We start from the raw sequence: 26,877 nt of genomic DNA, 5'->3' as shown, positions 1-26,877 counted from the left end.
CCCCCCCCCCCCCCCGATCTCTCCTATGAAATGAGGCAGGTCCACAGTACGCCTCATCAATACAGCAGCCGCGTCTCAATGCGTTCTGCGGGTCACTTCTTCAGGTTTGCACAGTCGGGTTTTTTGAAAAATGAAATTAATCTATTTTCCAGCACACTCCTCTAACCTTCACGGATCCCAAAGGATAACCTGGGAGTACGCGGCAGGCAACAAAAGGATGCTTTCCCACAACTGCCCTCCAATGTCAGCGCAGGCGGAATGAATGAAGACGAGGAGGAAGTTTTCATTTTTGATAAAGACACAGCCACCGTTTTTCAAATATTTTTTCGTAACACAATTAAACAAAAATAACTAAAACGTAATTAGTTTTTATCATGAAACAGTTCTCAAGACTTCATTTTAGGGATCTGGAAATTGGGCTGCGACTACCAATTATTTTCATTGACGTTGATAATAAATTGTCTGAGAATGCCCTGTAACTTACTGACTTATTTCCCAGAGCCCGTGGTGACGTCCTCAAATTGCAACAAATAGTTTAAAACCCAGAGATAGTTATTTTACAATAATACAAGAAAGAAAAAGCAGACAAATCCTCACTTTCACAAAGCTGGAACCAGAGAAGGTTTGGCATTTTTATTGTTATCCCAAGGCTTCAATTAACATTTGAGAAGTTTGGATTCTTTTGTCAAATGAAGAAAAGGGTTTTTAAGAAAGATTGTCCTGCATCCAAGGATTACATGTTTAGTTTCCTCGAAGGTCAAGGCAACATCTACAAATGTCTCGGATTGTGTGACCAACAGTCTAAAACACTCCAACATTCAGTTCACGACGTGAAAAGCAACACATCCTCACATTAGAGAAGCTAAACTAGCGAATGGATTTGGAGTTCTTTCCTGTAAAAATGACTCATTAAGGAACTAATCTTTTCTGCTTCATGGACAAAACAACAGCACTGAAAACAACTTCAACAATTCCAAGCCCCACTGTTTTAGTCAGGGATTAAGGAAATATTCATTCAAATAAGTAAAACATTTCTTCACCTCAGGGGCCGAAAACAGTCAGGTCTAATTTCATTACATCTCCCTAGGTGAAAACAAAGTAATTATATTCAAGCCAAGTATCCCATTCACATCGCAATGTGACTTTAATCTCCTCCACATGAAAGTAACCCTAAAGCTCAACGGAGATCCCGCATCATTGGCCATTCGCCTTTCCACGTGCTGGAGAATAATAAAAATCCATTAGTGCAGCAGACAAAATGAATGGTGACACATCCCTGCTGGGTGACTTGTGATTTTTACAGTTGGTACTAGAAGGCAGTGCGTCTGCTGCTACAGTGTGTGACTTTCATTCTCTCCCTCTCTCTGCAATGCCTCTCCAAGAATATCAATAAGACTCCTTGGAGAGAGTGTCAGCAGGATGCTCTATCTATCTATCTATCTATCTATATCTATATATATATATATATATGATCCTGAACCATCGGGGGAAATGTATATACTGTCTCATGCTGAATTTAGTTTTACTCCGTCCCTCTTTGCAGGAGCTGGACATTTAATCGGGCCTCTGGCTGTGCCGATCAAGGATCATTGACAGATCCCCATCGACCGTTTGTAACTCTAAACTTGCCCGGCTGCACTTGTTACAGAAAATCCTGCTCTGATGCAATGTGTGTGAAACAGATAACAAGAGGAGAAAAGACACTAATGATCCGACTGAAAACCGTAAAAGAAATAATAAAAGAACTGGAGAGCCTTATTTATATCTATGAGAGCAGTGAAACAATCACTTAGTCCTGCTGTCACCCTCCTTCACAGCGGTGAGCCTCGAGAGGACGATCGCTTATCATTTGCAACACTTTAGAGCGAGTCTGCATTCACCTCCCTCTCTTCCTCTCGGCGCCCTTGCTGACGGACATTATAGAGTTTAGAAAAGTGCGACTGGATAATGGGCACATTAAGCAAAAGCATCCTCTTTGTCAGATTGGAGGGTGGTTTCATATCGCTCATTAAATTCCACTCTCGCCGGGGACCGGTGCCAATCACAACTCGGTGTAGCCTGCCGACGAACAAGAGACGAAAGGACGGAGAAAAGGAGGAGTGTTTGTCTTTAATACCCATGAACACAAACACTTTAAAAGTGGTGCCACTTGGGATTGTCCTTCTGGAGGGTTTCACTCAAAGATGAAGAGTGACATAACAGACCCCTGGCACTCTTATCTTAAGGATGGAGGGAGACGCTCCCTGCTCTCTCTTTCCCCCTCCATTTCCCCAAATCGAGAAAAAAAAGTCTCGGAGTGATGAAAGGTTTTCGATCAAGGAATCCCTGTTTTTGGCGACTTTGCTGCATGAGAGCGGTTAGTGACAGATCTAAATGGCCTGTGATGTCCGGTGCTCAGGGACAGCCTGGCCAACACCGACACAGCATCTTCATAGTTAGTATTTATAGAGGCAGATATCTTAACGGATTTAAGGCTGAACAAGACATGGCAGCGGCAAAAACTGCTGAGTGCTGTTGGAAAAAAAAAAAAATGCACAAGCCGCAGTCATCGCTGCAGGCAGAAATCAGACAAACAAAAAACATCTGCACACATCTGTACACATCTGTACGCATCCACATACTGATGGGGCTGGTTTGAGCAGCTGAAAATGAAATAAACAAAAAACAAAGACAGATTGCAGCTCTCCGGCATAATTACAGCAGTTAAACAAAGCTACGAAATCATCAACTTGCTTAGACCAAGCCAGCATACATTCACTCACTAAGACACGCAGGCCAAAAGCTCAGCAAACCATGACTCATGGAAATGAAACCGGACCCTACATAGTGTTGGATGTCTCGTGAGAGTGAGGGAGTCTGGGTAATGTACCCACTCCAGGGAAGCTCACACTCTCCAGTAGGTGCAGACAGCCTTGTCAGCCTGGTATGACGGTCTGACTGAAGGCTGTGATAACGAAGAAATAACCCGACTGTCCTCTCTCTGTCTCTCTTTCGTCCTTGGAGGATTTTTGAAGCTGGGTCTGGTGAAACTGCACAGGTCCTTTTATTATCTGGCTTTAATTTGCATTGCCTCTTTGAGTTTTAGGGCAGGTCAAGCTGATGTCTGCATTGGGGGACACTACAGCAAACAGCTTCTCCCAATTGATTTGGGGGAAGGGGAATAAACGGGTCGTTTTAACAGTTAGTCTGTTGGCTAGGCTTTAGGGACGGCAATGTCTGTCCATCACTTGGGTCCAGACTGAAATGTCTCAGCACATATTGGATGGATGGCCATGTATGGACATTCATGTTCCCTTCAGGATGAATTATAATCACTTTAGTGATCCTCTGACTCTTCATCTAGCGCCACCCACAGGTAAAAAATTAGACCATCTTTGGTTTATACCTGCAAAACTAATGACATTCCCATCATCCTCAGCTTTGTGCCAATTAGCAAATGTTAACATGCTAAGACGGGGAGCATTGTAAACATTATACCTGCTAAACATCAGCACGTTGGCGTCGTCACTGTGAGCGGTTTATCCTTTAGCTCAAAGCCCCGCTTGTGCCCAAGAACAGCATCAGCGAGCAGCATGGCTGTACACTCATGTTTCCTGTTTAATCCTGAATACTTTCAATGAAACAACTCAAGAAAGAAAAAAGACTCTGGTCACAACTCAAAGCCTTTAACCTTCAAATAATTGAAAAAAGAAAGATATCACAACAGTTTAAGAAAATGTCCCTAACAATTACAAAAAAAAAAGCTGAAAATCATCATATTTGAGAAGTTGTAAAGTGAATGTTTGAGTGAACTAGCTGCAGTATTCGTCGCCTGTGTTGACTCACTTACCAATTAATAAAACCAAACAGGAAACAGCAACTAAATAGTCCACGCATTCTACTTGACATGAACATTTTGTTGCCTCTTGGCTGATCCTATTTCAAGTAAAACCAACATGACGCGTCTGGGGCATTGAGCAGGATCCAGGATGCAGCCTCTGCATCACCCGCATGTCACCTGTCAGTCAAACTAATGCTGAGGTGTGACAAGTGAGAAAGAGCCGGGAATTGGATACACCTGTAGCTCCCGCCCACTCCAACGCATGCCACCGTGCCGCATGAGGAAGAAGAGGCCGCAGCACCTAAAATATCACCGCTCTCAATACCCGCTGCCAATCTAGACAGCTTGGTGAGTGCTGATAACAGCACAAAGAGAAATCCAATAAAGAATGTGTTTCTGCCCTGTTTGGCCACCACAAGTTGCTAAAAAAAAAAAAGAAGAAGCTTTTGGCAGAGATTGTAGAACTTTCCATGACACTTCATCTCACAAGTGATTGGTTGGTGGCAGCAGAAAATGTCACGACTTTCCTATTCTTCAGGGATGGGTAGTCACATGGATCGCTGTGACCCTGACAGATACGACTCCATCAGCAGAGAAAATCTTCTCTGCCGTAGGACGGAAGTGGAACCGATTACAGAGAATATTTCTGTATTTGGAGGGATTAACTGCTCTCTAAACTTTCTGTACGGACATAAATCATACCACAATCATGCACCACACAACACAGACAACCCTATAATCTGCCCTAACGTAATGTGTGTGCATGATTTCCTCTGACACCAACCTCTTTTCCCCCCCACATGTAATGTCCGAATTCAGAGGCTCAAAAGAATAAATCTTGGTGACACAGAGGTTCAAGACACATACGACGTAACGGAGACCTCCCAGTTTGAGTCCGGCCGATGACTTTTACCACATGTCCTTCTCCCTCTCTCCTCAACTCCTCTGTCCTGCTATTTCCTGCTGCTGTCCACTGTTCAACAAATGCAAAAATAGAATATTTTCAATGCTTAAAACAAATACTACTATGAGTGGTGTGAACACAATGACTTTCCCGGAGCCTAGGGTGATGTCGTAAAATTGGTTGTTTAATTGGAGCAACCGTGCAAAACCAACATTTTCAGACAAAAGAAATCCTGACATCTGAGAAGCGGGAACTAGTTATTGTTTGGGATGTTTGACTGAAACGATTAGATAACACATTATCAAAAGAGGCACTGCTCAATTTTTCCAATATAAAGACACAATACAAGGGAGCATTCAACCAACAGCTCTCTGAAACGGAAGCAACAATCTAATCACGATGAAGGCAGTATATTTTGCGGGGCTGTTGAGCTGGCGTGGAGGATGTTGTACTGTGTGTACACACTCTCTGAGCATATTGCATTTGCTTTGCTGCCTTTTGGTAGAACTCCCACGAGCTAAGGCGAATAAAGAAAAACAAGAAACGTGTGAGGTTGACAACCATTACTCCATCTTTTCCTACGCCAGTTATAATAACAGCTGCTCAAAATAACAAGACAACTGTGGACCCCTGAGAGGAAGTTTGAAAAAAAAAAAAAGTTTCTTCATCATGACCAAAAGCATTTCGGATGTCATTAAAATAAGTTCTTATCTGGAAATCTTGAATCGTGTTTTGACTGTTTTCTCCCCCAGCTGTGTGAAATAATCCGTCTCCACTTTGAGAAACAATAGACAATCCTGGTAGTTATATAAGGTACATCCGTGCTTTGTGCTCAGAGAGAACAAGTAACCACCACTCAAACGAGCCGCGCTGCTGGAACCACTCCACTGTTTCGGGAATCAACAGCCGGATTTCAGGACAAGTGAACGCTGCAATTTCATCTTTCACCAACTTCTGTAGTGTTTTGTCTTCGCTCTTATGTTACATAACACAACCGGTGCAGCGTGTTAACAATCGGTTATGTCAGACACGCGCGTGTCTGCGTAATGGTCTCTCACACACACTGCCTCTCATCTCGTTCAGCGTCTCTGGCACGAGAGCCACAATTACATCCAAACAGATGCACATGTGCGAGCAGACCACATTCATGCTTTTTTGGCTTGAAGGAGTTCTTTGTGCGGTGGTTGTGTGCTGTCACTTTCTCATCCTCCCACGCAGTCATTGTCTGTGCAGATCTGCTGAGAAAGGAGGCAATCAGTGCCTTTCAGACACTCTGCCCCGTCCTACTCCTTTCTTTTTTAACCGTTCTCTCAGATCTGCCAGAGAGCCCTCTGAAACAATTAATAATTAACACATCGGCATATAATGGATCGGGGATTAATAATTCAGCCTGCCGATTTGGACTAAAATAGACCAGAGGCTAAGAGGAGACTGCAGCGGTGCAACAGGTTGGGGCAGAGATGGGATGGGGGGGGGGTGACTGCGAGCCAATGGTGTTAATTTAGGAACATCAGTCAGCGTTACGCATGTATAATAAGGCTGGGAATACAGTTGCTGCTGCGGTGCCTGAGGGCCAACGCAACACTCAGACAACATTTGTTCTAGCATTAAATTCAGAAGCGGGTCGTTGTTTTATGGTTACAACTGAGCTGATTTGTGATAACATAAATTACAAAAAAGAGCAGTCCACTGTGACTTCACTTAGACTGCCATGTCCAAGTTTTAATTACATATTAGTTGCAATATAATTAGCATCTTAACAGTGTTGCACATAATGCAAGACATAATCAACGGGCTAAACTGGTGCTCCAGTTATGACTAATGTCTGGGCCTATGACATTTTAATTAAGGCCACCATAAGAGCAGGTGACATTATGAGTGATTTTCTTCACCTCAAGCCTCGAGAGCATCATTTGTTAACTTGGTACGTCAATGGAGTGGCAAACAGCGGAGCGCTCGGCTGTAAGAACAGCAGGAATGAAGATCAGTGGAAACAGCGGGCGACCATTATGAGCGGACTAAAAGACTGACTTTTAGACGGCTCGAGTGGGCTCTCAAATGACTCCAGTCTATTGGCAAACACCGCCTTCCCTCGCTCACTCCCATTTCAAACAACGCCATGATATATTGCAGGTCAAGCGGCTCTGCTCTTTCCCGGCAAGGCCACATGCTCCGAGTGTTTCGGGTTTCCAGGGAAACTGGAGGAGGCCACCCGCGTGCTCGGCTGAACTTTGCAGCCTAGTAAAAGCAGGTCAAACACCGCTCTTGTCGTGTCAGTAAATTGCCGTGCACTCCCCCCAGAAGACACACAACAGTGTCTCTACAAGCGTTACTTCTGCAATTTCAAGCTCTGCCTTTAATAACTCTGCATGGGGAATGCGTGGCAACGTGACTGTATTGTCCTGCTCTGAAAGACACTCGGAGGAGGGGATCGGCACAGATACAGTTACACTGAAATATACATAGGCGAGGCTTTGCTTAATCCTGCTATTGACTGGCAATTATCGTCCATCATTATCGTTTCTTGTCTTTCAGAATCACATTGTGCTGAAACAATAGTAAAGCTGTTGTGAAGCACAAAGCTATGATCAATGATGAAAAGCAAATACTCATTAAAACCAGTCGTGGATGAAAAGGACTTTCATTGTACTTCTATTCTACTGTATTTCACTTTCACTCTATTTTCATCAATGTGATTATTCTAGAGCTGTAACTGTAGGATTATTTTCATTATTAATTGTCATATGAATTAACCGATTAATCTATTATTAAAGAAAATGTCAGAACATAGTTTAAAAAAAAGCTGACCGGCAGTCCAAAACTAACAGATATAACTGATTTAGCCTTTAAGATGTCAGAAAATATTGCAAAAAATGTGTTTTCTAAGAGCCCAAGGAGACAACTTTACATGTCATTAATCTAATAAGCAGTCCAAAACCCAAAAATATGAAAAGTACAATGATATGAAACAGAGAAACAGCAGCAAATTCTTACACCCAAGAAGCTGAAACAATGAACTGGTGAGCCTCTTTGCTTGACATTAATTAATTGATAATCTAAATATTTGCGGGTTCATTTACTGTCAATTGACTAATTGATTGTTCAATTAATCATGACAGTTCCAGGTTATTCAGTCTGTACATTTACATGCATTGGCTGACATAATTATACAGAAGATGCAGAAATAAAGTGCTGCAGTTATTCTGTGAGAATGACTTTGGCCTTGCTTCAGCTCAATGGTTGTCAGTTATTGCTATACCAACAACTAAGACACAAAAGGACACGTCAGCAACTAAAAAAAAAAAAAGAGAGCAGGTTATTTCAGCACCGATACAGCTAATACAAGGAGAAAGGACACTCCAAGTCCTGATCCAAGCCCATAATTCATTTGACATGTCTGTTGAGGCTGTGCATGATAATGTGTCCCGTTACTTGCCAGAGCCCCGGCTGCACAGTGGAGCTATTCATCCACCCTCAGACCTTGTTCTGGAGCGAAGCTTTACAACGTAAACACAGCAATGTGTTACAAAACATATCAGTGTTTGCAAAACATACATCTCGGTCTGGATACGCAGTGGATTACACTGCAACTACAAGGAGGCTCATTAGGTCTTCACACCAGCAGGGATGAAAGCATTATCTGTATCTCTTCTTCTTATTGTTCCTCCACATAACTCAATTTATTGTGAGTTGGTAAGTTGTATACACTCACCCATAAATGTCACAAGATTCTTGTCAAAGTGTCTCAAGTGGCCACATTCTACACATATATGCAAACCAAAGCATGTTCAAATTTTAAAAAAAATGTACTTTCAGTAAACATGGTCCAAAGAAATTTGGATTTTATTGATGCAAGATATCCAATTTTCCAATTATTGGGTTCATGCGACACCAAATATGGTTAATAATTCAGCAGCTTTTCATTACCCATCAATAAAACTATTAGTAATCTTCATCGTCAGCCACATGATGGCCTAACACTCTAAAGGTCTTCTAATAATTTGCAGTTGCTAATAACTAGCATTGGGTTTCTATCTATTGGCTTACGAACAAAACTCTAAAACTACCAATGCCATCAATTAAGTCAGTCAATTTCATTACTAAAACAATCGCCATCCCATAATAGGTTGAAGCCGTTGTTGTTGTTGCTAGCTTAATAATCAGAATGCTATATTTATATCACGTCCTGACTGATAAGCTTGATCGTTACTTCCGCTAACTTCGTGGTGAAATTACAGCCTGTCAACGGAAGACAAGAGCTAGCAAACAAAACGGAGTCTCATTAACTGCACATTAGTCCGTTGACCGTGAAAAAGCTGCCTCTACGCCGACAACAGTAAACATTTTAACGGCCTAATAACTGACCGCAGGCCGCTGATGATAACAGGTTAACCGTTATTGTTTGTTCCCGAGACCTTCCATTAAAAAACGGCTCGACCGTTGAGACGCCAGCGACATGAACTCACCTCAGTGGGACACGGGAGTGGTCAGCCAACAATATGAGAAGTTAATTCTCAACTAAATCTCTCAAGTCTTCATCCTGGCAGCGCAGGGAAAAGTTGCTTCACAGCATGTTTTTTGTTTGTTTTTGTTTGTTTCAATAAAAACACACGTCCTTCCCCTCGCAGCTCCTAACCGTGTATCAGGCACAGATGTGTAAATTATTGAAAGAGCGTTTTCTTCTCTCGGCTGCTGTGAGATCGGTTACGAGAGTTAGTTGTAACCCGAGTCCTCCTCCTCGTAAAAAAAAAGAAAAAGTTTCAAACTTGAGGGGGATTTGGAAATCAACAGATTGATGTTGGCTTGGACCAATGAGAGGAGATCAAGGAGAGAGGACCAGCCCAATCAGGCCCGAAGAAAGGCCCATTTACAGCCAGCACATACCCATCCCCCAGTAGGGTTTCCAGTAATTACCCTGGTCCAGTCCGCACTACCAAGGCTGAACAGTTCCCAGAGGAAGTGGTGTTAATGGAACAATGAGCAGGAAATGTGGGGAGCAGTCTTTTCTGTCATGGACTACATGGTATACTGCCTTGTTAAGTTTTACACTAACGAGGTGAACTTTCTTTATTTAAATCACAATTTTCTTACAAAATTATACATTTTCAGAGTTTCAAAACATTTAATTAATAATGAGAACACACACCACAGAGATAGATTTTGTCAGCGGATGTTTTTAAGGATACGGTAAAGTTTGTCGTCTGTGTAATGAGGAAACAGGAATTCCCGAGGTCAAAATAGCCTTCTCGCATTGCTATATTAACGCTGAGGTAATCTTAAATAATGTATATCATACACTGTGAGTTTAAGGCCTGTATTGCCAGAAGCCTCGGGTCATACCTCTGTGTTATTAAAGCGTTATTTGTAAAACCCCATGAACAAAGCCTATCAATATTTATACCTTGTTCTGAAGGTTTAAGTATTATGTTGCTGCAAATCTCCGTCATAATAAAACACAAGACACCTGCAGTGGTGAAATTGATCTGATACGCCCTCTAGTGGTATAGTGTGATTAGTGGGGGAAGACTAACTATATGACATCTAACAATGTTTATTTTTATTATCATATTTACTATATAACATCACTAGTATGTCAAAATCAGTCTGCCTTTATGAAAAATATAAAAACAATACAGAAATTTCTGGTATTTTCGAATCCGTAAACAACGTGAAAAAATGTTTTTACACCATTACTATTTTCATAAGATTAGAATGAAAATCAGAAAATAAATGTCTGTCGAAATCTCAAAAATACCCATTTGATTTCATTATTATCCTACATAATGGGGAAAAACAGCTTTCTTTCCGGAAAAGAAAGCGTGATTAATCAATATCAAATATCTTTAAGTATCCATAAAGATATTGCTCTTTTTAGGGCAAACCAACATATAGATTATATTTTATCTACCTACCTATTATTCATTTACCCCATATGATATCTTACTGTATGTCGGTACCAGGTATCTGTACCATTCACCTGTGCTTTTGTTGAACTACACTACCCACAATTCTCAGTGAAAAGCAGGAAGGTGACGTATTTTCGCTACGTGTCAGGAAGTCCTGTAGTCAAACATGGCGGCGCAGCAGAGCGATGTTGATGAACTCTTCGATGTTAAAAATGCCTATTATATTGGCAGTTATCAACAATGTATCAACGAGGCCCAGAAGGTGAAGGTGAGTAGCTAACACCGCATCGGTTGAACGTTTTAAAGTAAACTATTTACTCTGTTATTTAACGTTGACGTTACATCTCTGCCTTACTGCGTTTTCTAGCATCAATGCTCAACATGTTGGCGAATATTTCTCTATAAAATAGTGAATATTCCTCTATAAAATGCTCCCTTTTGTTTTTTATTATTGTTATTTAAAGCCGTCAACACCAGAAAAGGAGACTGAAAGAGACATGTTCTTGTACAGAGCATACATTGCGCAGGTAAACCATTTTCTCAACAGTCACTTGTTCATGTAACGTTAGAAAAATCTCTTGTACTTAATATTCATACATGTCACTCACTGTTACATATTGATAAACGCTCACCCTGACCTGTTGTGTGCTGTTGCAGAGGAAGTATGCTGTTGTCCTGGATGATATCAAGGGAAACTCTCCAGCAGAGCTTCAGGCTGTCAAGATGCTGGCTGAGTATCTGTCCAGTGAAAGCAAAAGGTGAAAGCTTTGCATTTGACTCTTGGGTCAACGTGGAAGGGGCATGAATTATAGAATATATTATATCCCCAAAATACTCAGTATATCAGCCAGCCTTAGTCCTTACAAGTTTAAATCCAACTGTGTGTGGAGATTACACACCGTCTTCTACTTTATTGCCTGGTTGTGATTCAATGATTCTCTTTAATTTAAAGTCCTCATTGTCTAAAACAATTCTCCTGCTGCTCTTTTTTTTTTCTTCTCTTGCAGGGATGCTATTGTTGATGATCTAGACAAGAAGATGGCGAAGAGCATGGATGCTGCCAACACCACCTTCCTCCTCATGGCGGCATCCATCTACTACCACGAGCTGAACACGGATGCTGCTCTTAGGACTCTGCACCAAGGAGAAAGCCTCGAGTGGTGAGAAGTGATTGAGGTTTTACTTTTTCAAAGTCTCAAAGGAAAGAAAATCTTTTACCACTTCTATTGGAACTAAGATAAAGATGATCATCCTTTTATCTTTCTTTGACATGTCATCAATGTGAACACAAGTATAAGAATTACTAAAAGGATCAACTTCTACTGCTTCATACTCATAACGAGATAGTTCAGAAAAAACTTATTGTATGAAAGGTGTCTGTAGACACAACTTGGTTTTGGCTTCCACATCTGCTCCACGAGATTGTCCGATGGGTCACTGGGGTTATAATGTTACTTTAATATTAAAAACAAACAAACAAACTGACCAAACTGACCTGAACATCTGTCTTTTCTTCAGCATGGCCATGAACATTCAGGTGTTGCTGAGTCTGGATCGTGTTGACCTGGCAAGGTATGGCAAAACACGTATACAGTGGATGATTTTAATTCAATTATTACGTTAGATTTCTTATTTTAAAAACATCCAGGTGCTTTTTTTGAATATCTGTTCAGTAATGTCATTTGACAGTAAGTCTTGACTTAACTAACTTTGCATACACATAAGTATACTGTCTCTTGAAATGTGACTTATTCCTCTAATAACGACGTTAAATTCTTCTCATTGACAGGAAAGAGCTGAAGAAGATGCAGGAGCAGGATGAGGATGCTACTCTCACCCAGCTGGCCACAGCCTGGGTTAATATTGCTGTGGTGAGGAGACGGCACCAATTCACATATTTGCTTTATAAGTAAATGTTCTATCATGAATAATTTCAAAACCCCACATATATAATAGAGTGAGCGGCATGTGTCTGCATATATACTAAGTTAATTAAATTACTATTCATCCCATTATCTGCATCATAGTTGTATTGTTATTGACCGGAGCTGCAATCAGGTTTGAAATGATCACCAGGCAGAGTAGTTTTAGCAGTTCTCGGTGCAGTATAGATCTAAACTTAACAAACTATGGCAGGTCTAAGAAGGACTGCGTTCAATTTAATTTGTCCTTATTGCATATTATGTCTTCCAACTCTTCAGGAGTATTGAGTACCACAACTATCAGCAGGGAGTGTCCACTTATTATTGGCTTTTCAGCTGCTGAACATTTCTTCTTGCCTACATTTTATCACATTTTTTGTGCCGTTCTAGGGTGGAGAGAAGCTTCAGGATGCCTACTACATTTTCCAGGAGATGTCGGACAAGTACTCCTCTACACTGCTGCTCCTCAACGGACAGGCCGCCTGTTACATGGCTCAGAACAAGTGGGAGGAGGCTGAGGGAGTGCTGCAGGAAGCACTGGACAAGGTTAGTAGTTAGTTCTTTGTTTTTGTCCCTGTTGTTATGCCTCTTTATCACACATTATCTGACATACTAAACACACTTTGTTGTACATACATGCAGAGTTTGGCTGGTCTCTTAGGCTTGTATTAGATTCATAGCCTTCATAATTGAAACCTTATGGATGCCTGCTAAACGGGAGTTGTGCAGGAGGCACTTTGTAATATGCATAGAGGGTTAAACCTGTATGATTATTAGAGCTATTACAAGATGCATTCAAAAGCAATGAAACAACAAGGATGTCACGTCTTTACAAGATTTGTTTCTGAGTGACAAATGTTGATGATGTTTCTCACCGTTTCACCAAATGTTTACATGATGATGCAGCACAATCTGAACAAGCTAATCACAACTGTTGCAACTTGAAAATAACGATATTCAATATGAAACTTAACTTAAAAAATAATAATAATTTTGTGGGTGCTTCAGGTTTGCCATGCTAAATATAGTCTTTAGAAATGTTCGTCAAATGAGTCTTCAGGACCAACAGTGGTGTCATCCAGTCAGTGTAGTAGAGTTAATTTAATACGCTATTGTAAAGTTAATGTTCTTCAAAAAGCCTGATTCTTTCAAGACATTTTAGTGAAACCAAACAATGTGTTTTATACACACACAGCAGTGCACCAGTTTGTCACAAAACATGTTAAACTTAGTAATGAGGCTATTATTTTTTAGTAGAATTCAGACTCTTATATATTAAGTCTCAGAAATAAGGCCAAATATTTCCCTCTCTGTGGAGGCTTCCCTCAAACAGTGTGATTTGAACATTGTGCACCGTCCGCGCTGTAACAGCAGATGGCACCACATACTCTTTTCTAGTCTACAGTTATTTTATGTTATCCTTAACAAGATAGGGTCTGACCAGTACACACTGTTTTTCCACTAGACGCAACAAAATATTCACTTTAAAGTTCTAAAAGGTCAGCCATGTTGACCATTAAGAACCAGACCTCAGTCAGACTGTGCGATGGCTTTCTGTTACTGTATGACTTGAAACTTAAAATCAATTGTTTGGATAAACTGAAGTGAAGCTTTTCACGAATGTCCACGAATGTTTTCTGAGATTCCTGTTTCCTTTTCTCTCTTCCCGTTTTTACTGGTTAAACTATTAGAAAGAGGTGGTTATCCTGTGACTTCTGTCACTAAACACACACAGAACATAATGTACAGTAAGAGTATTATGTGGCTTTGCATGAATGTCAATGCTCATGCTCTGCCTAGCAAAACCAGACTAATTGTAATATAACCAGAAGTTAGGGTTTCAGTCATACATAATTCCATTCATGGCAATTTACTGAAACACCACCACCGTTGTACTTGTTGTGATATAGGAGATTAAAGTCACATCATTCATTTATTCATCTCAGTAAGTGACAAGAAACTCGCTGAATAGACGGTGAATTTCTCTTCCAATGTCTTGTCTCCACTGTTGTGTTTCAATGGCGGTCCTGTCTGCTTTGTGAGGAATGACTTTCTGTCTTTCTCTCTTCTTCCTTTTTTAGGACAGCAGCCACCCTGAGACGTTGATCAACCTCATAGTGCTGACTCAGCACCTGGGCAAAGCTCCCGAGGTGAGACTTTGAACCGAAAAGCTGTTAGCAATGGCAACGCTTTAACGGTCTTCAGTTTAGCATTTCACAAACTCGTCCTCAGTCAGAGAGGACTTGTGATATCTTTGTCCAATAGCGCTGCACTTAGAGAGCAAGATGCTCTTCTCAGCAATTTTGTGTGCGTTTGCTTTGATTGAAGCAGGTAAAAGCATTCAACCGAGCGGCTTCTTGATTTTATTTGTCCTCCATCGTGAAAAGTGTCATCTAAGCATTTCCACTGGTTTAGTGCTGTGTGAGTACTACACTTTGGAACTCAGAGTTCATAAGATAACTCGATTATCTTTCTTTGGTTTGATGAACTTGATAGTACAATAGAATGCTGATAATCGACAAAGCCTTCGCTAAAACTTTTTCCACTGTTATAACCACCGATTAGCACATCTCACTCAAGGTTAACTGGAGTTATGTGGAAAAGTTCTGATAGTAAGCCTCAAACCCACAACTGTCATAAGAGTTTGAGTGAAATATCACCTTTTTCCAACTGAGCCTCTTCCACTTCAAACTAGTGAGAAGATCACAGACAACAACCCTAAAAAACAGGACTCATAACTTTTACTTTGTTTCACAGTTTTAAAGTCCCTGAAAACGGGTCTTATAGTCTACTTTCTAACTTTTGCATCATCTGTTTTACGTTTGTCCTCAGGTAACCAATCGATACCTGTCTCAGCTGAAAGATGCACACAAAGCCCACCCATTCCTCAAAGACTACTTAGCCAAGGTAACTTGGTCTTTCTTCTTGGTCTCTTCAATGCCTTTCATTCTGAGGCAGGCTGCTGACCTGTGGCCGGGGCTATATGAGGTCACAAGATCCATCCTCAATTGTCGACAAGCTTTCCTAACCTTTACTCTGTTATAATTTAATTAACTGTCTTGTTTGTTTTCAATGTTGTGCAGCATGTGTCCTTGGAGCACCGTCAATGAGCGCATTAAACTCTGAACCTTTCGCCTTTTGTCACACGCACACACCGTGTTGTAATTACACAAGACTGCAGATGTACATAAACATGCTTAAACTGGGTTATACCATTGCCAAACAAACCATGTGAAGCACAGCTGGTCAGATGTTTTTTTTTTTTTAACTGTTTCCTGTGCTCTTGGCTTCCCTGCAGGAGAATGAGTTCGACCGACTAGTGCTGCAGTACGCTCCCATCGCTACGGCATAGGCCGGCAGCTTTCACTGACGCACCTCAACAACGGACTTCAGTACAACACCAGGAAGTTCTCTTTCTAAGTTGCATACCTACATTTGTTTTGATACTTGTCAGAAAAAAAAAAATGTCAAATTTAAACTTTGGCTGTATTATTTAAACCAGAGCAGAAGTCATCATTTCCCCTGTGTGTAGATGAAACATGTCCATCCTTTATTAAGTTGAATTTCTCTTATGGAAATCAGTTTTAATGTAAGCATTCCTCAGAAATGATAATAAATGTGTAATTCCTGTGAAGAGTTAAAGTGTGGTTTTGTTTTTGCATTCAGACACTAGTTATTTAAGCCAAATTTAAAAAAAAAAAAAAAAAAAAAAAAAAAAAACGTTCTTGGTGTTTTTTGTCACATTTTGAGTGATTTAAGTGTCTTGTGTGTAGTCATGTATAACGCATTCGTCAACACTGTCTCTTTAAGTCATCCTTTTTAATCTTCAAGCAGAGGGTTAAAACAGAAGATAGCCGGCCCTAATTACGTCACGCCCCCTCTCGGCTTTTTTTTCTTCTTCTTCTTCTCGCATAAACGGACGCTGTCCTCTTTTCAACGTCCCAGTTGATATCCATGTGAAAGCGAAGCGCGGTTTATCAGAGACGCAGATACGTTCACCAGACCAGAGCGGCAGCGGCGACAGCGGAGGAGGAGGAGAAGAGGAAGGAAGAGAAGAAGAAGAAGAAGCAGCGACGGCGGCCTCTTCACAAGACAATATTATTCCTACTTATCGTTATCTATTCGCTGGAATAACTCGGCTGCGTGTGCCGGTTTGTCAGGACTCTGCCTCTCTAACTCATGAAGCGGCACAGAGACGTTACATAAGGCGACTAACGGTCGGAGATGAGACGTTACGGCGGAGCGGCGCTGTAATCGCATGTGCTGGCTCTGGGCTTTGGCGCTGGAAAGGCGACACAAACGGATTGAATTCGTTCATGTGTTGCGAGCTTCCATCGCGTTTAAAGGGTAATTTATTCAAGTAGCTAGCTTTAGCTTTGGAAGCTGCATCCGATGCTGGTCATTTCACTATTGTGCGCGTTTAATTGAACTGAGCTTAGGCGGCTAACCAGGACGCGCTGCTGCCGCTGATGGATGATGAGCCCCGCGTGCGCATAGCGGAATAATGATCAGAAGAAACCACACGCGCGCTAATGGCTCGCAGTAATTGTCGAAACCATATTTGATAATTGGTGTGCGTGATTATAAAATACAGCTTCGTAGCCGGTCGGACCTTGGTGGGCCCTGCTATCAATCATAAAAACTGTCCTGGACGCGAAGAACGGGGCCCATGTCTTAATTTGGAAAACAAAGAATTAGGCTACTGAAGAGGGTAAGCTGGTTAGATAAGCTTGTTTTAGCATTTTTAGGTGAGCTAGCAAGCTGGTTCTCGGATTAGCCACACAGTCTGGACTGTACTGCTCCCTCTGACCATCAATTGGAGGATATATATATATAATTTTTGTTCGGGTTCCATGTTTGTGTTCTGCACCACCATGAGCAGTGAAAGCGGGGACGCCGGGCCGGTCGAAGTGGAGCCCATGCCGGGATACTTGGACCTCATTAGCAGAGCCTCCACCGTGATGCTGGGCGCATGGAGAGACTGTAGCTCTTGCGGTCTGGAGCTCTCCAAACGGACTCTCCTGGATAACGCATACATTACCTGGACCGAAATCGCCCTGTTCCTCTTTAGCGCCTTTTTGTGGACGCAGGTCAGGCGGGGACTGACAGCAAGTCTGTTTCAGGTGGGTGACACACAATCACAACACAATCCCAGCTCCCCAAAGGTTAATTTACTGACACCCTTAATGAATGGGTTTAGCAGCTCATTTCTCTAATTAGGGCCCCAGCACTGCAGAAGTGTGGCCCCTGTGCCTCCCCATCTCTCGGGAGTGACTGAGGGCTCCAGACTGAATGTGAGGCAGCAGGTGAGGGTGAGAACAACACATGTTAACAAATATTAGATCCAGTTGTAGGCTGAAGATAAAGGAGCATGGAGAATGTGAGCTTGTTGGACAGTAAACACTCTTATCTATACTTGTGTTGGGCAAACATTTGAGCTGAACAAGTGTAACAAATGTGTCAATCTTTTTGGTGAGCAGTTCTTGGTATGTTGGCAGTTGGCACATACAACCAAACTGCGAACTCAATTCCCACACACAGACAGGTGTTGGCATTTCATTGTGTTTTCATTCTAATAGTATGTGTTTTATAGTTAATATACTGTATGACCCTAGCCAATACAGTCCCAGTTACAGCCATGGAGCTGTATCCTGATTTTACATCTTATTCCTTCTGGTAATCTGGTCACAGATTGCAAATGTTCTGGTGAAAAAACCCATATATATAATATATGTTTTTACATATGAATAGTCTGAAACAATCGATACACAACAGCATCTATTTTCTGTGTGCTCGCTGAATACGATTCAAACATACTTTTACATTTTCTCCATTTGTAACAGTCGATATATTCCTGAAGCTTTTAGATTCCTATTAGTGCCTTTTAGGTACTTTTTGGAACATGGCAGCAAGGTCATTAACGGCAATTATGTCAAATTGCAACTGATGCAGACTTCCTAACATCTCATTTCCCTCCCCCCTTTGTCTCTTTCACTCACACGCACACATACACTATGCTAATAACATTTAGTATCTGTAATTTTATATTCAATACCAAAATATATAGCAAAATAATAGATTTTCTGGACAAATTGTATTTTCAGAATTGAGACCAATACACTGTAAAAACATCAGTAGAACATCTTGGTACTAGGCACCTGAGGATGTACACTTAAAGCAGCATCATCAACATTGTTTCTTCCCACATTATCTCAATCAGAAACTCAGTCTGTGCTCTGAACGACTGGCCCTATGCCTCATCTATTCCCTCCACCCATCCAAGTCCTGAGTGCCTCCACACTGTTGTTGCTGCCAAGCAGAGCCCTTCTCCACAGAAAGCTAGGATGTGGCTCATTACTCTGCCATGATTGTGGATGGGGGTGGAGAGTCCGCACGTGGTAGATGCTATGAAGACGATGAAGTATACTGGAGCTCAGGGCCCCATGTGTGAAGCCAGATGTGGCCTGAAAATGCAAAGAACGAGGCCTGTTTTCCACTTTACATTATGCGTGTGTGTGTGTGTGTGTGTGTGCGCCTGCGTGCGTGCGTGCGTGCGCGCTACTCACTGACCCCTATAGAACAATGTGGGATGCAGCCCATTTAAGGCCTGGATGCTGTAAGGGCTGTGAAGGATGAGGTGAGATTTTGAATTAAGAATCAGTCGGTGTTGCCCTCGGTTATTTGGTGCATGTGTAACACCACCTTTACAGTGTGTACATCAGGGATGAAGAGGACGGGTTCACTGTTAGGTCAGTCGTGCTGAGCTAATGCAATTTGAGTATTGCTGCAATACATCACAAAAACTGAGGCGGGTATATTTGACATCTTATTTGAGCATAGCTAATTGCACCGACTTGATTTACACAAGATGTTTTCTCACTTGTTAAGTTGGACATTAGGTAAACCCCAAAATGCATTGAACACAATACCTGTCAGTAATGATTGAATAGTGGTTTTCATAGTGTTGAAGTACACAATAGCTACGGGCTCTAAAAATGACAGCACAAACAATCCCGAGTACACACCCTGAATTATATTCAGAGAGTCAGAGCTAATGAAACCTTACAGACATCAGACGTGAGCTCGGACATCAGTGGACAAAGCACCGTGTAATCTCATGCTGTGTGTACTTATGTAGACTATGATGTGATGGATGAATATTGGCTCCTCCAATAACATGTCGAATATGGACCGTAAAGAAATTATTCTTCATGATTTTGTTAACAGGACCTATTTCTTGTAGCGCTACAATGATTAGGCAATTAATCGCTAAGTTGAAGGTCCAAAGACAACTAACCATTAATCGTTTCTCATGTCATTTCTCAAGCCATTAATCGAAAATATTACTAGCAGATTAATAATGAAGATAGTTGTTGTTGCAGCCCAAATTTCTTGGCTAAAATGAAGCTGTATTTTGCAGAAGTTGCTGTTGAATTTTACTTCACATCTGACACAAGATCTGATGGATGAAAATAGTTTCCTGTTTTGTTACCTACAGTACTCTGTCGTCTTTGAAGAATGCAGGTTGAGCCACTTTCTCTCTTTTGCATTTCCCACGGTACACTGAGGTTACAATTATGAGAGCAGCAGAGTGATGCTTGCTTAGCTTGGCTGTCAGTGGTACCATAATGACCACAGCCAAACCTTGTTATAATGTAAAAAAATACAATACAAGTGTGAGACTATAGTGCCTTCTGGTCAAACCCAGTCACTGTCAAGAGCTAAAGAAGAGATATGTAATCCTCAGTGTCCTCAAGCACACTGCTAGACATAAGACTGTGGACACGTGCTCCTATGGTGACTATGGTGGCTCTCCAGAAGCTAGGAAATAATGTCTCAAACCTTCAGGTTGGATGGATCAACTCCTGCCCTGAACTAGAGTCTTTTGTACGTGTCAACCTTTCTGCTTTTACGTCAGCCAACCGAGGGAAGCCAGGTTCCACGTGGCGCCTTGATCACTTCACGTCAGTGAGCACGCTGTTGGGTGTATAAATGGCCCCCGTGCACAGTGCTGTGTGGTGGAGTGAGTGGTTTTCATTATGTTTCACTTTTGGTTTGACGCTCGAGTGTACAAGCCAGAGCAGCTCGTATTCAGGTTTAATTAAACACAACTTGTTGATCAGCCACTTGAGCTCCACTGTTCTATAAAAACACTGTGGGTCCGTCATACTCTCCTGACTCACCCGTTGGCACTTCTGACACTGGCATTTTATTATGTGTCCTTTAAGTTAAGTGTTGAAAAGCTTGGCATTCATCTCAGGGAAACACGTGGTGAAATCCTTCAATCTGCTCTTACTGAAGAGGTCAATGTACCCAGTAATATTCTAAATGTCATGTGACAGTGTGACAGTTGCTGTACTCATTCCTCATTGTCTTTTTAAGCTTCACCCCGCACACACACGCACATGTTTGTCACAGCGCATGCCGGTTTGTCTCTTTGCTTGCATTGCAGTTATATGCACGCTTCTGTTCACGAGTGTAGTGAGATTTCAGATGCATATGGTTGTTTTTTTTGTCATGCAAGCGTGCATGTGCAACTTCCTGCTATATCATTGCAACGCCTCAAAGACGGGGAATGGAGAAGGTGGGAAGAGAACAGAGACAGAATGATGACACCACTCGGTAGAGGTGATCAGAGGGGAGGAATTACCAGAAAAGGAGTAGACAGCTAGAAGAAGGAAGGAAGGAATGGAGAGAAGTGGCTTGCGAGGTTGTTGTGTAGCTGAGGACAAGCTCGCTGACTCAGCATGCAGCAACCAATCATTGACAGAATTTGACTCACACCCGCACACGTGTTGGTAAAAAAAAAAAAAAGGGTACATATGCCGTCTCGCACACGCACATGCAACTTCTTCCCACTACCTAGCTTTTATATCCAGCAACACACTAGCTGCTCAGTGTGGACAAATAGGCAGGCAGTGGTCTAACCCTAGCTGCAGCAGTTAATAACCACTTTCATAAATGCCCCCCCCCCCCCCCCCCCCACACACACACACACACACACACATACACACGCTGAAGCGGTCACTCAAAGAGTAGAGCAACAGTGTGTTTGCCAGCTCCAGCCTTGTTGCAGAGCCTATTTCCCCTGCATTGAGCAAACTAGCACCTCGTCCCCTGCTGCTGTTCTACATGTGAGAGCAGCGTTATGCTCGACAAGGTCCCCCAAACCACAGATCCCAGATCACTTTCCACAAAGCCCCTGCCCATTGTTGTGCATTAGCGATGCGTAGAGAAACCTGATACTGGATTTGTGGTGAAGGGGAAGTGCTATCCATTCAGCCAAAAGTGCCCACTCAGGTAAAACTTGCTTGTAGTTTTGACACTGATTGCAAGCAGTTGTTCGGAAGTTTGGTTATTAGGCCTATTTTTTACATCCTCCTCTCCTCTCCTCTCCTCTCGTGACTCAGCCATCTAATTTATCATCATCTAGCGTTTACACGAGCAGCACTTTCTCCGTCACCTGACTTGTGATCTAGTGCTCTGTGTGCTTCAGTGTGTCATAAATACAGAGCACTTATGTGTTCACAAAACTGTCAGCCCCACTGTTTGTGCTTCAATTAATCAATATGTGTCACTGTGATAGATGCGCTTCTATACGTCTAATTATATCGTATTTTTTGATTATAGCATAATTTCCGTGCCACAATATGTTCCTACCTTTGTGTGTGTGTGTGTGTGTGTGTGTGTGTGTGTGTTGGCTGCCTTGAGGATTGTTCCAACCTGTCATGCACACAGCATCGAGCTGTTCAGTTCAAATTTCTTACTGACGTATTGGGTGGCTAGCTTGTCAAGTTTAGCAGCGGGTTTCCATATCACTGCCTTTTTTTAAGCATTAGGATCCTTCATGCAAACTATTTTTCCAGCCATTTGCCGTATCCTCAAAGATTATTATTTGTTAAGATAGATGCAAATTTGAATTATGTATCGACAATTTTTAAGTTTGGCAAATTACAGAACACTCTTGACAGCGTGACCACACGCGTCTCATCCGTCAGTGCGCTGCTAGTTAACACTCCAGACACACGTAGGATCAGATGTGGAGCTCACGGAAATGTGGCAATTTATTGATTAGTTGCTGACTTTGTGCTTTTTCTCAGATTTACATAATTGTAAATTAATTGATTGATTGATAATTAATTGGACTGTCGGTTAAACATTACAAGATATTTGAAGATGCCATCCATTCTTTCACTACTGTTTGACATTTCATAGACTAATTGATACATCTGAAAAAACAATCAGCAGATTAATTGATAATGAAAACGCTTGTTTCATGTTCCTAATCCGGGGAAGAGAAGAGGATGCAGCCTTCACGTGTGTCCAGAAATTCTCCATATTTAATGAAACCGTTTGTAGAGCCTGGTGTTGTTTAGACAGCAGGTCTAGAAGGTAGAAACAGCAGGAGTGCTTTTATAATCTCTTACGCGGTGCCATATGTACCACCAGCAACAAAGTGGGCTCATGAATCAGCTGTGTTTGCTGACTGTGACAGTCTGACTCTCCTCTGGTCCACTGGAATGTGCTGCGAGGCCTTGACCGCTACAGAGCCGCTGTGGCCGGCCTCTCCGTCCTTTTTCCTCTTCCTCTCGCTTTGTCTCACTCACTTGCCTCCAGATAGACGCAGTGGACGCTAGGCTGTCATTAGACAAGAACACACTGTCATTGTAGGCTTCACACTTGGCGGATGTCTCTGCTGTAACAAGGCCACTCTATAACAGTGTGATGGAGCGCAGTGGTTGGAGGTCCGGTACATCCGCATGCACTCACAATCAGAAAGGGTGCTCGTTCCTATGCTAAATGCGATCAGAAAAGTAACAGGCATCTTTCTTCTTTGTCCTCCTGTCCCTGCAATTCACCTCATCTAAACTCTGGAGTAGTGTCACAATGAAGACTCTTTAAAGTTTGTTTTGTTTGTATGTGGATGTTATGTAAGAGGATCAACAGTACATGGAGACTTTAAAAGTCTGTAAAATGTTTTTAGTATTACATCGTCTCACAGTGTGTTTACACTTTGGGGATTCAACCACGTATTAATATGAATGAAAGCTAAAATAGACACATGATTACATTGTTTGATTAACTGGACAGGTCTCTTATTGCCAATGTGTCGCTACTCCAAAGAAACCCAGCAATGTGGGTCTTTACTCGTCTCTGTAATCCATAACTGAACCAATAACCCAACCCTAATCCAGACATCCCATCCTCGTTCAGCTCCATTAGACTGTTAGTGTAATGAGGCCTATCTGCAATATCGGAGCTATAAGCAACCGCCTGAGACGAGCCGCTCTAACGGTAGAACAAACACGCACTTTCAACAGCTACACAACACTTTATTGAATCTTAAATCACCATTTGATTTGTAATTTAGTATCACAATTTATAGCATATCTGATTACTTTTTTAATTCTTGCCTATGTGGAACCGTTGATTGATATTGTCAATGTACATTTATCTTTAACTTAACTATGTATTTATATATTCTATAATAAAACATTAGTTTAGATGTATGTGGACCTCACAGGCAGGATTCCAGACTCAGCTAGCCAGATTTATTATTCAGCTCCATATGGTGTCAAGCAAGATATGTCTTCATGTTGGTTACATTATAAAATATGTGACTTTGCCATGACAAGGTTTAAAAACGTCTCTAATCATTTAACTGAGTAAAATCCCCCCAAAAAACACCAGAACTTGCATCTAGCATGGGCATCTGAATCGTTGTGTTGTGTATCATCACACTTCACATTAATGCACTAGAAAAGTCTCTAAATGAGAGTGTGGATCTGTGGGTGGAAGATTATGGTCGGCTCATGAACCATGGCCCTGTTTATTCATACATAGATTGGCCTGTTAAAGACACACACACACGGATTCATGCTCACACACACACACATTCTCTGTGTTGCCAATAGCATGGCTAGTGCATTATAAATGTCAGCCATATGTCTTCTAGCTGTCAGTTTGGACAGAAAGCAGCTTGAGTGAATATCTTAACACTTCTCTGAGACTGTATGTTATTTTTCCACTCTCGTTCTGATGCTTTGACCAACCCAGAAATATGAGGATGTTAAATTGCATTGTATTTGCATAAAACATGTTTTCCAGCAGCATTATAGTAATTGTATACTCAGTCAGTTTGGAAGACACAAATAAAACCCATATGACCGAACATCACAAGCTTTATGCTCACAGCTAAATTAAAGGAAGTGGAGGTACAACTGCATTGAATAAAGAGCTCACTGTATGCTACTTAAGTGCCACAGTGTGTCTGTAGTGTTTCTGGTGTGTGTGTGTGTGTGTGTGTGTGTGGCGTAAATGTAACAGGGTCGGAAACTCATGTTTTGAATGTACTGTCTTCAGCCAAAACGTAACAGCCTGGTTGGTACAAGACCTTGGTACTTGAAAAAGGGTTCAAGAATGAGTCCAGTCAATAACACTTCTGCACGATACATTTTCACTTTTATGTGGATTTTTGTCAGCAGTGCTGTTGCCTATCAATAATAATTAGGGAGCATACATTTTCAGGGTGAAATCTGCCCAGCTAGCGGTTCTTGAAGTCGTCTCTCCTGCTCTAATGCAGCTTTAGCCTTTCTGATCACTGCTGTAGCCCCACTAAATAATGTATACTCTTTTTACTGACTGCTTTATAATACAATAATACAATGTGGACTCCAGAATAAGAAGACACCTAAAAAGAGGGTTGGCATTAGGACCCAGCAATGTTCACTGAAGTCTGTGAGGAAACATCAATGAGCAGCTACAGATAATGAAGATGAAGGAATGAAGACATAATGAGAAGTAAAACAGGCGAAACCTCGCTTCAATAGAGGATATAAGTCTGTGTTATTGTTAAGACCCACAACATGATTGGTTGATGCCGTTATTTGCAGTGCAACAGATTAGAAAAAAAAATCAATAATAGTATAACTATAATAGTAGTATATACAGTTTATAGTGTATGTGAGAATATGTTTTAGCTTAATTTTGTGAATTTTTCTTCCTCACACACATTGTGACACATGTGCAGAGACATACGCTCTCACACACACACACACACGAGGCAAAAAGGCTTCAAACCCATGTCTCATTTGAATATATCTATATATATTCTCACAACAGGAACTGAAACCGCTGCGGCTTTAATTCAGACTAAGATAGGTATTTGATGGCTCATTTGCTGTGAGTGTCAGATGAGCTAATTGTAAGTGGAAATAATAGTTGCCATAAAAATCAACTTACAACAAAGTCAATGTTTTAAATGTTGCGTTTCATAGGATTGACGGTGTTTTGCAATTTAGCTGAAGTAATCAAAACCGGCATTGCTCCTTTATGTTTGCTGTTTTTGTTTACTTTTGATGACTACATGACTTTTGTTTCTGCTTATAATGCGCACTGAGGTGAGATTCCTTCTATCAGCCTCCCGGGGATTTTTAATTGTGTTTCTGCTGCTTTGTTCTGTTGTGTAGATAAAAAAATAATCAACAATTGAAATCAGTAGCCAAAGACGTGTATGCCACTACAGTCATAAATTGTCGTAATTTACCGGTACTCACTCGTGGAGGCTATCTGTACGTCCAGTCACGTATGTGCAAATGAGTTTGCTCAGCGGCTAATCGTGTGTTTTTAATCAAATCCAGTTCAAATGTTCCAGCAGAGCGGTGGCCATCTGGAGTCGTGAGTTGTCCTGGTGGGCATTGAGTTCAAGCAACATCCATATGGAAAGTAAAAAAAAAAAAACATCACCTGTTTGATCCTGAATTAGTCTGATTGTCTAGCTTCATCCAGATGTGTTTCAGAACATATCTGCACCCATTTGTTTTTGTTGGAGTGGACGGAACTGTTGTCCCTCGTGGTTCACATCAAGCAAATGATTCGGGTTTGTTTCTAAATAGAAAATATGTGTCTCTGTCCTTGCAAACCTCAACATCTGTTGCCTTCAGGTTAACAAGTTGAGCAAAAATGATCTGTGTAAAAAGAGGGTTGAATGTGGGATAGTAGGGGCTTCGACCCAAAGATACGTATCATATATATATGTCATCCAGCACTCTTTTGCAATGGTGACTGAGAATCCACAAGCTTACACCTGTCTGTGGCTATAAGCTACAATAAAGGTGCAAAGAAAGAGGGTTACTACTAGTCATTCACCTGCTGATACATACAGTGGTTACGGAAAGTATTCAGACCCCTTTAACTTTTTCACTATTCGTTTCATTGCAGCCATTTGCTAAAATCAAAAAAGTTCATTTTATTTCTCATTAATGTACACTCAGCACCCCATCTTGACAGAAAAAAACAGAAATGTAGAAATTTTTGCAAATTTAT

The 26,877-nt window shown here is 41.5% G+C and overlaps 3 protein-coding genes across 3 annotated transcripts in view; 2 read left to right on the top strand and 1 right to left on the bottom strand.

The window, feature by feature from the left end:
- The window catches only part of tnfaip8l1 (tumor necrosis factor, alpha-induced protein 8-like 1), a 14,578-nt gene extending 5,104 nt beyond the window's left edge, over window positions 1-9,474 (bottom strand). Inside the window, exon 1 of the mRNA XM_031864144.1 lies at window positions 9,191-9,474. The gene's annotated coding sequence lies outside the window, so the exon portion shown is untranslated. The remainder of the gene's footprint in view (window positions 1-9,190) is intronic.
- A 1,310-nt stretch (window positions 9,475-10,784) lies between these two features.
- cope (COPI coat complex subunit epsilon) lies at window positions 10,785-16,182 on the top strand. The gene is made up of 10 exons (XM_031863919.1): window positions 10,785-10,898; window positions 11,095-11,157; window positions 11,288-11,388; window positions 11,638-11,790; window positions 12,149-12,202; window positions 12,420-12,501; window positions 12,943-13,098; window positions 14,634-14,702; window positions 15,385-15,459; window positions 15,851-16,182. The coding sequence occupies exons 1-10, from the start codon at window positions 10,797-10,799 to the stop codon at window positions 15,902-15,904; spliced, it is 909 nt and encodes a 302-aa protein (XP_031719779.1). The 5' UTR covers window positions 10,785-10,796; the 3' UTR covers window positions 15,905-16,182.
- Window positions 16,183-16,339: 157 nt separating this feature from the next.
- The window catches only part of cers1 (ceramide synthase 1), a 22,786-nt gene continuing 12,248 nt past the window's right edge, over window positions 16,340-26,877 (top strand). Inside the window, exon 1 of the mRNA XM_031863918.1 lies at window positions 16,340-17,675. Coding sequence (XP_031719778.1) covers window positions 17,406-17,675 — 270 coding nt within the window. The 5' untranslated portion in view covers window positions 16,340-17,405. The remainder of the gene's footprint in view (window positions 17,676-26,877) is intronic.

This window comes from Anarrhichthys ocellatus, unplaced genomic scaffold (assembly GCF_004355925.1).
Source record: "Anarrhichthys ocellatus isolate YVR2014 unplaced genomic scaffold, GSC_Weel_1.0 scaffold30, whole genome shotgun sequence".
Lineage (NCBI taxonomy): Eukaryota > Metazoa > Chordata > Actinopteri > Perciformes > Anarhichadidae > Anarrhichthys > Anarrhichthys ocellatus.
This window is presented reverse-complemented; position numbering and strand designations above follow the sequence as displayed.

Bases quoted from the DNA above. Each gene is read 5' to 3' on its own strand.
- cope (XM_031863919.1), top strand. From the start codon at position 10,797: ATGGCGGCGCAGCAGAGCGATGTTGATGAACTCTTCGATGTTAAAAAT. The intron at 11,791-12,148 runs GTGAGAAGTGAT...TCTTTTCTTCAG, and splicing joins CAAGGAGAAAGCCTCGAGTG to CATGGCCATGAACATTCAGG. The intron at 12,502-12,942 runs GTGAGGAGACGG...GTGCCGTTCTAG, and splicing joins CCTGGGTTAATATTGCTGTG to GGTGGAGAGAAGCTTCAGGA.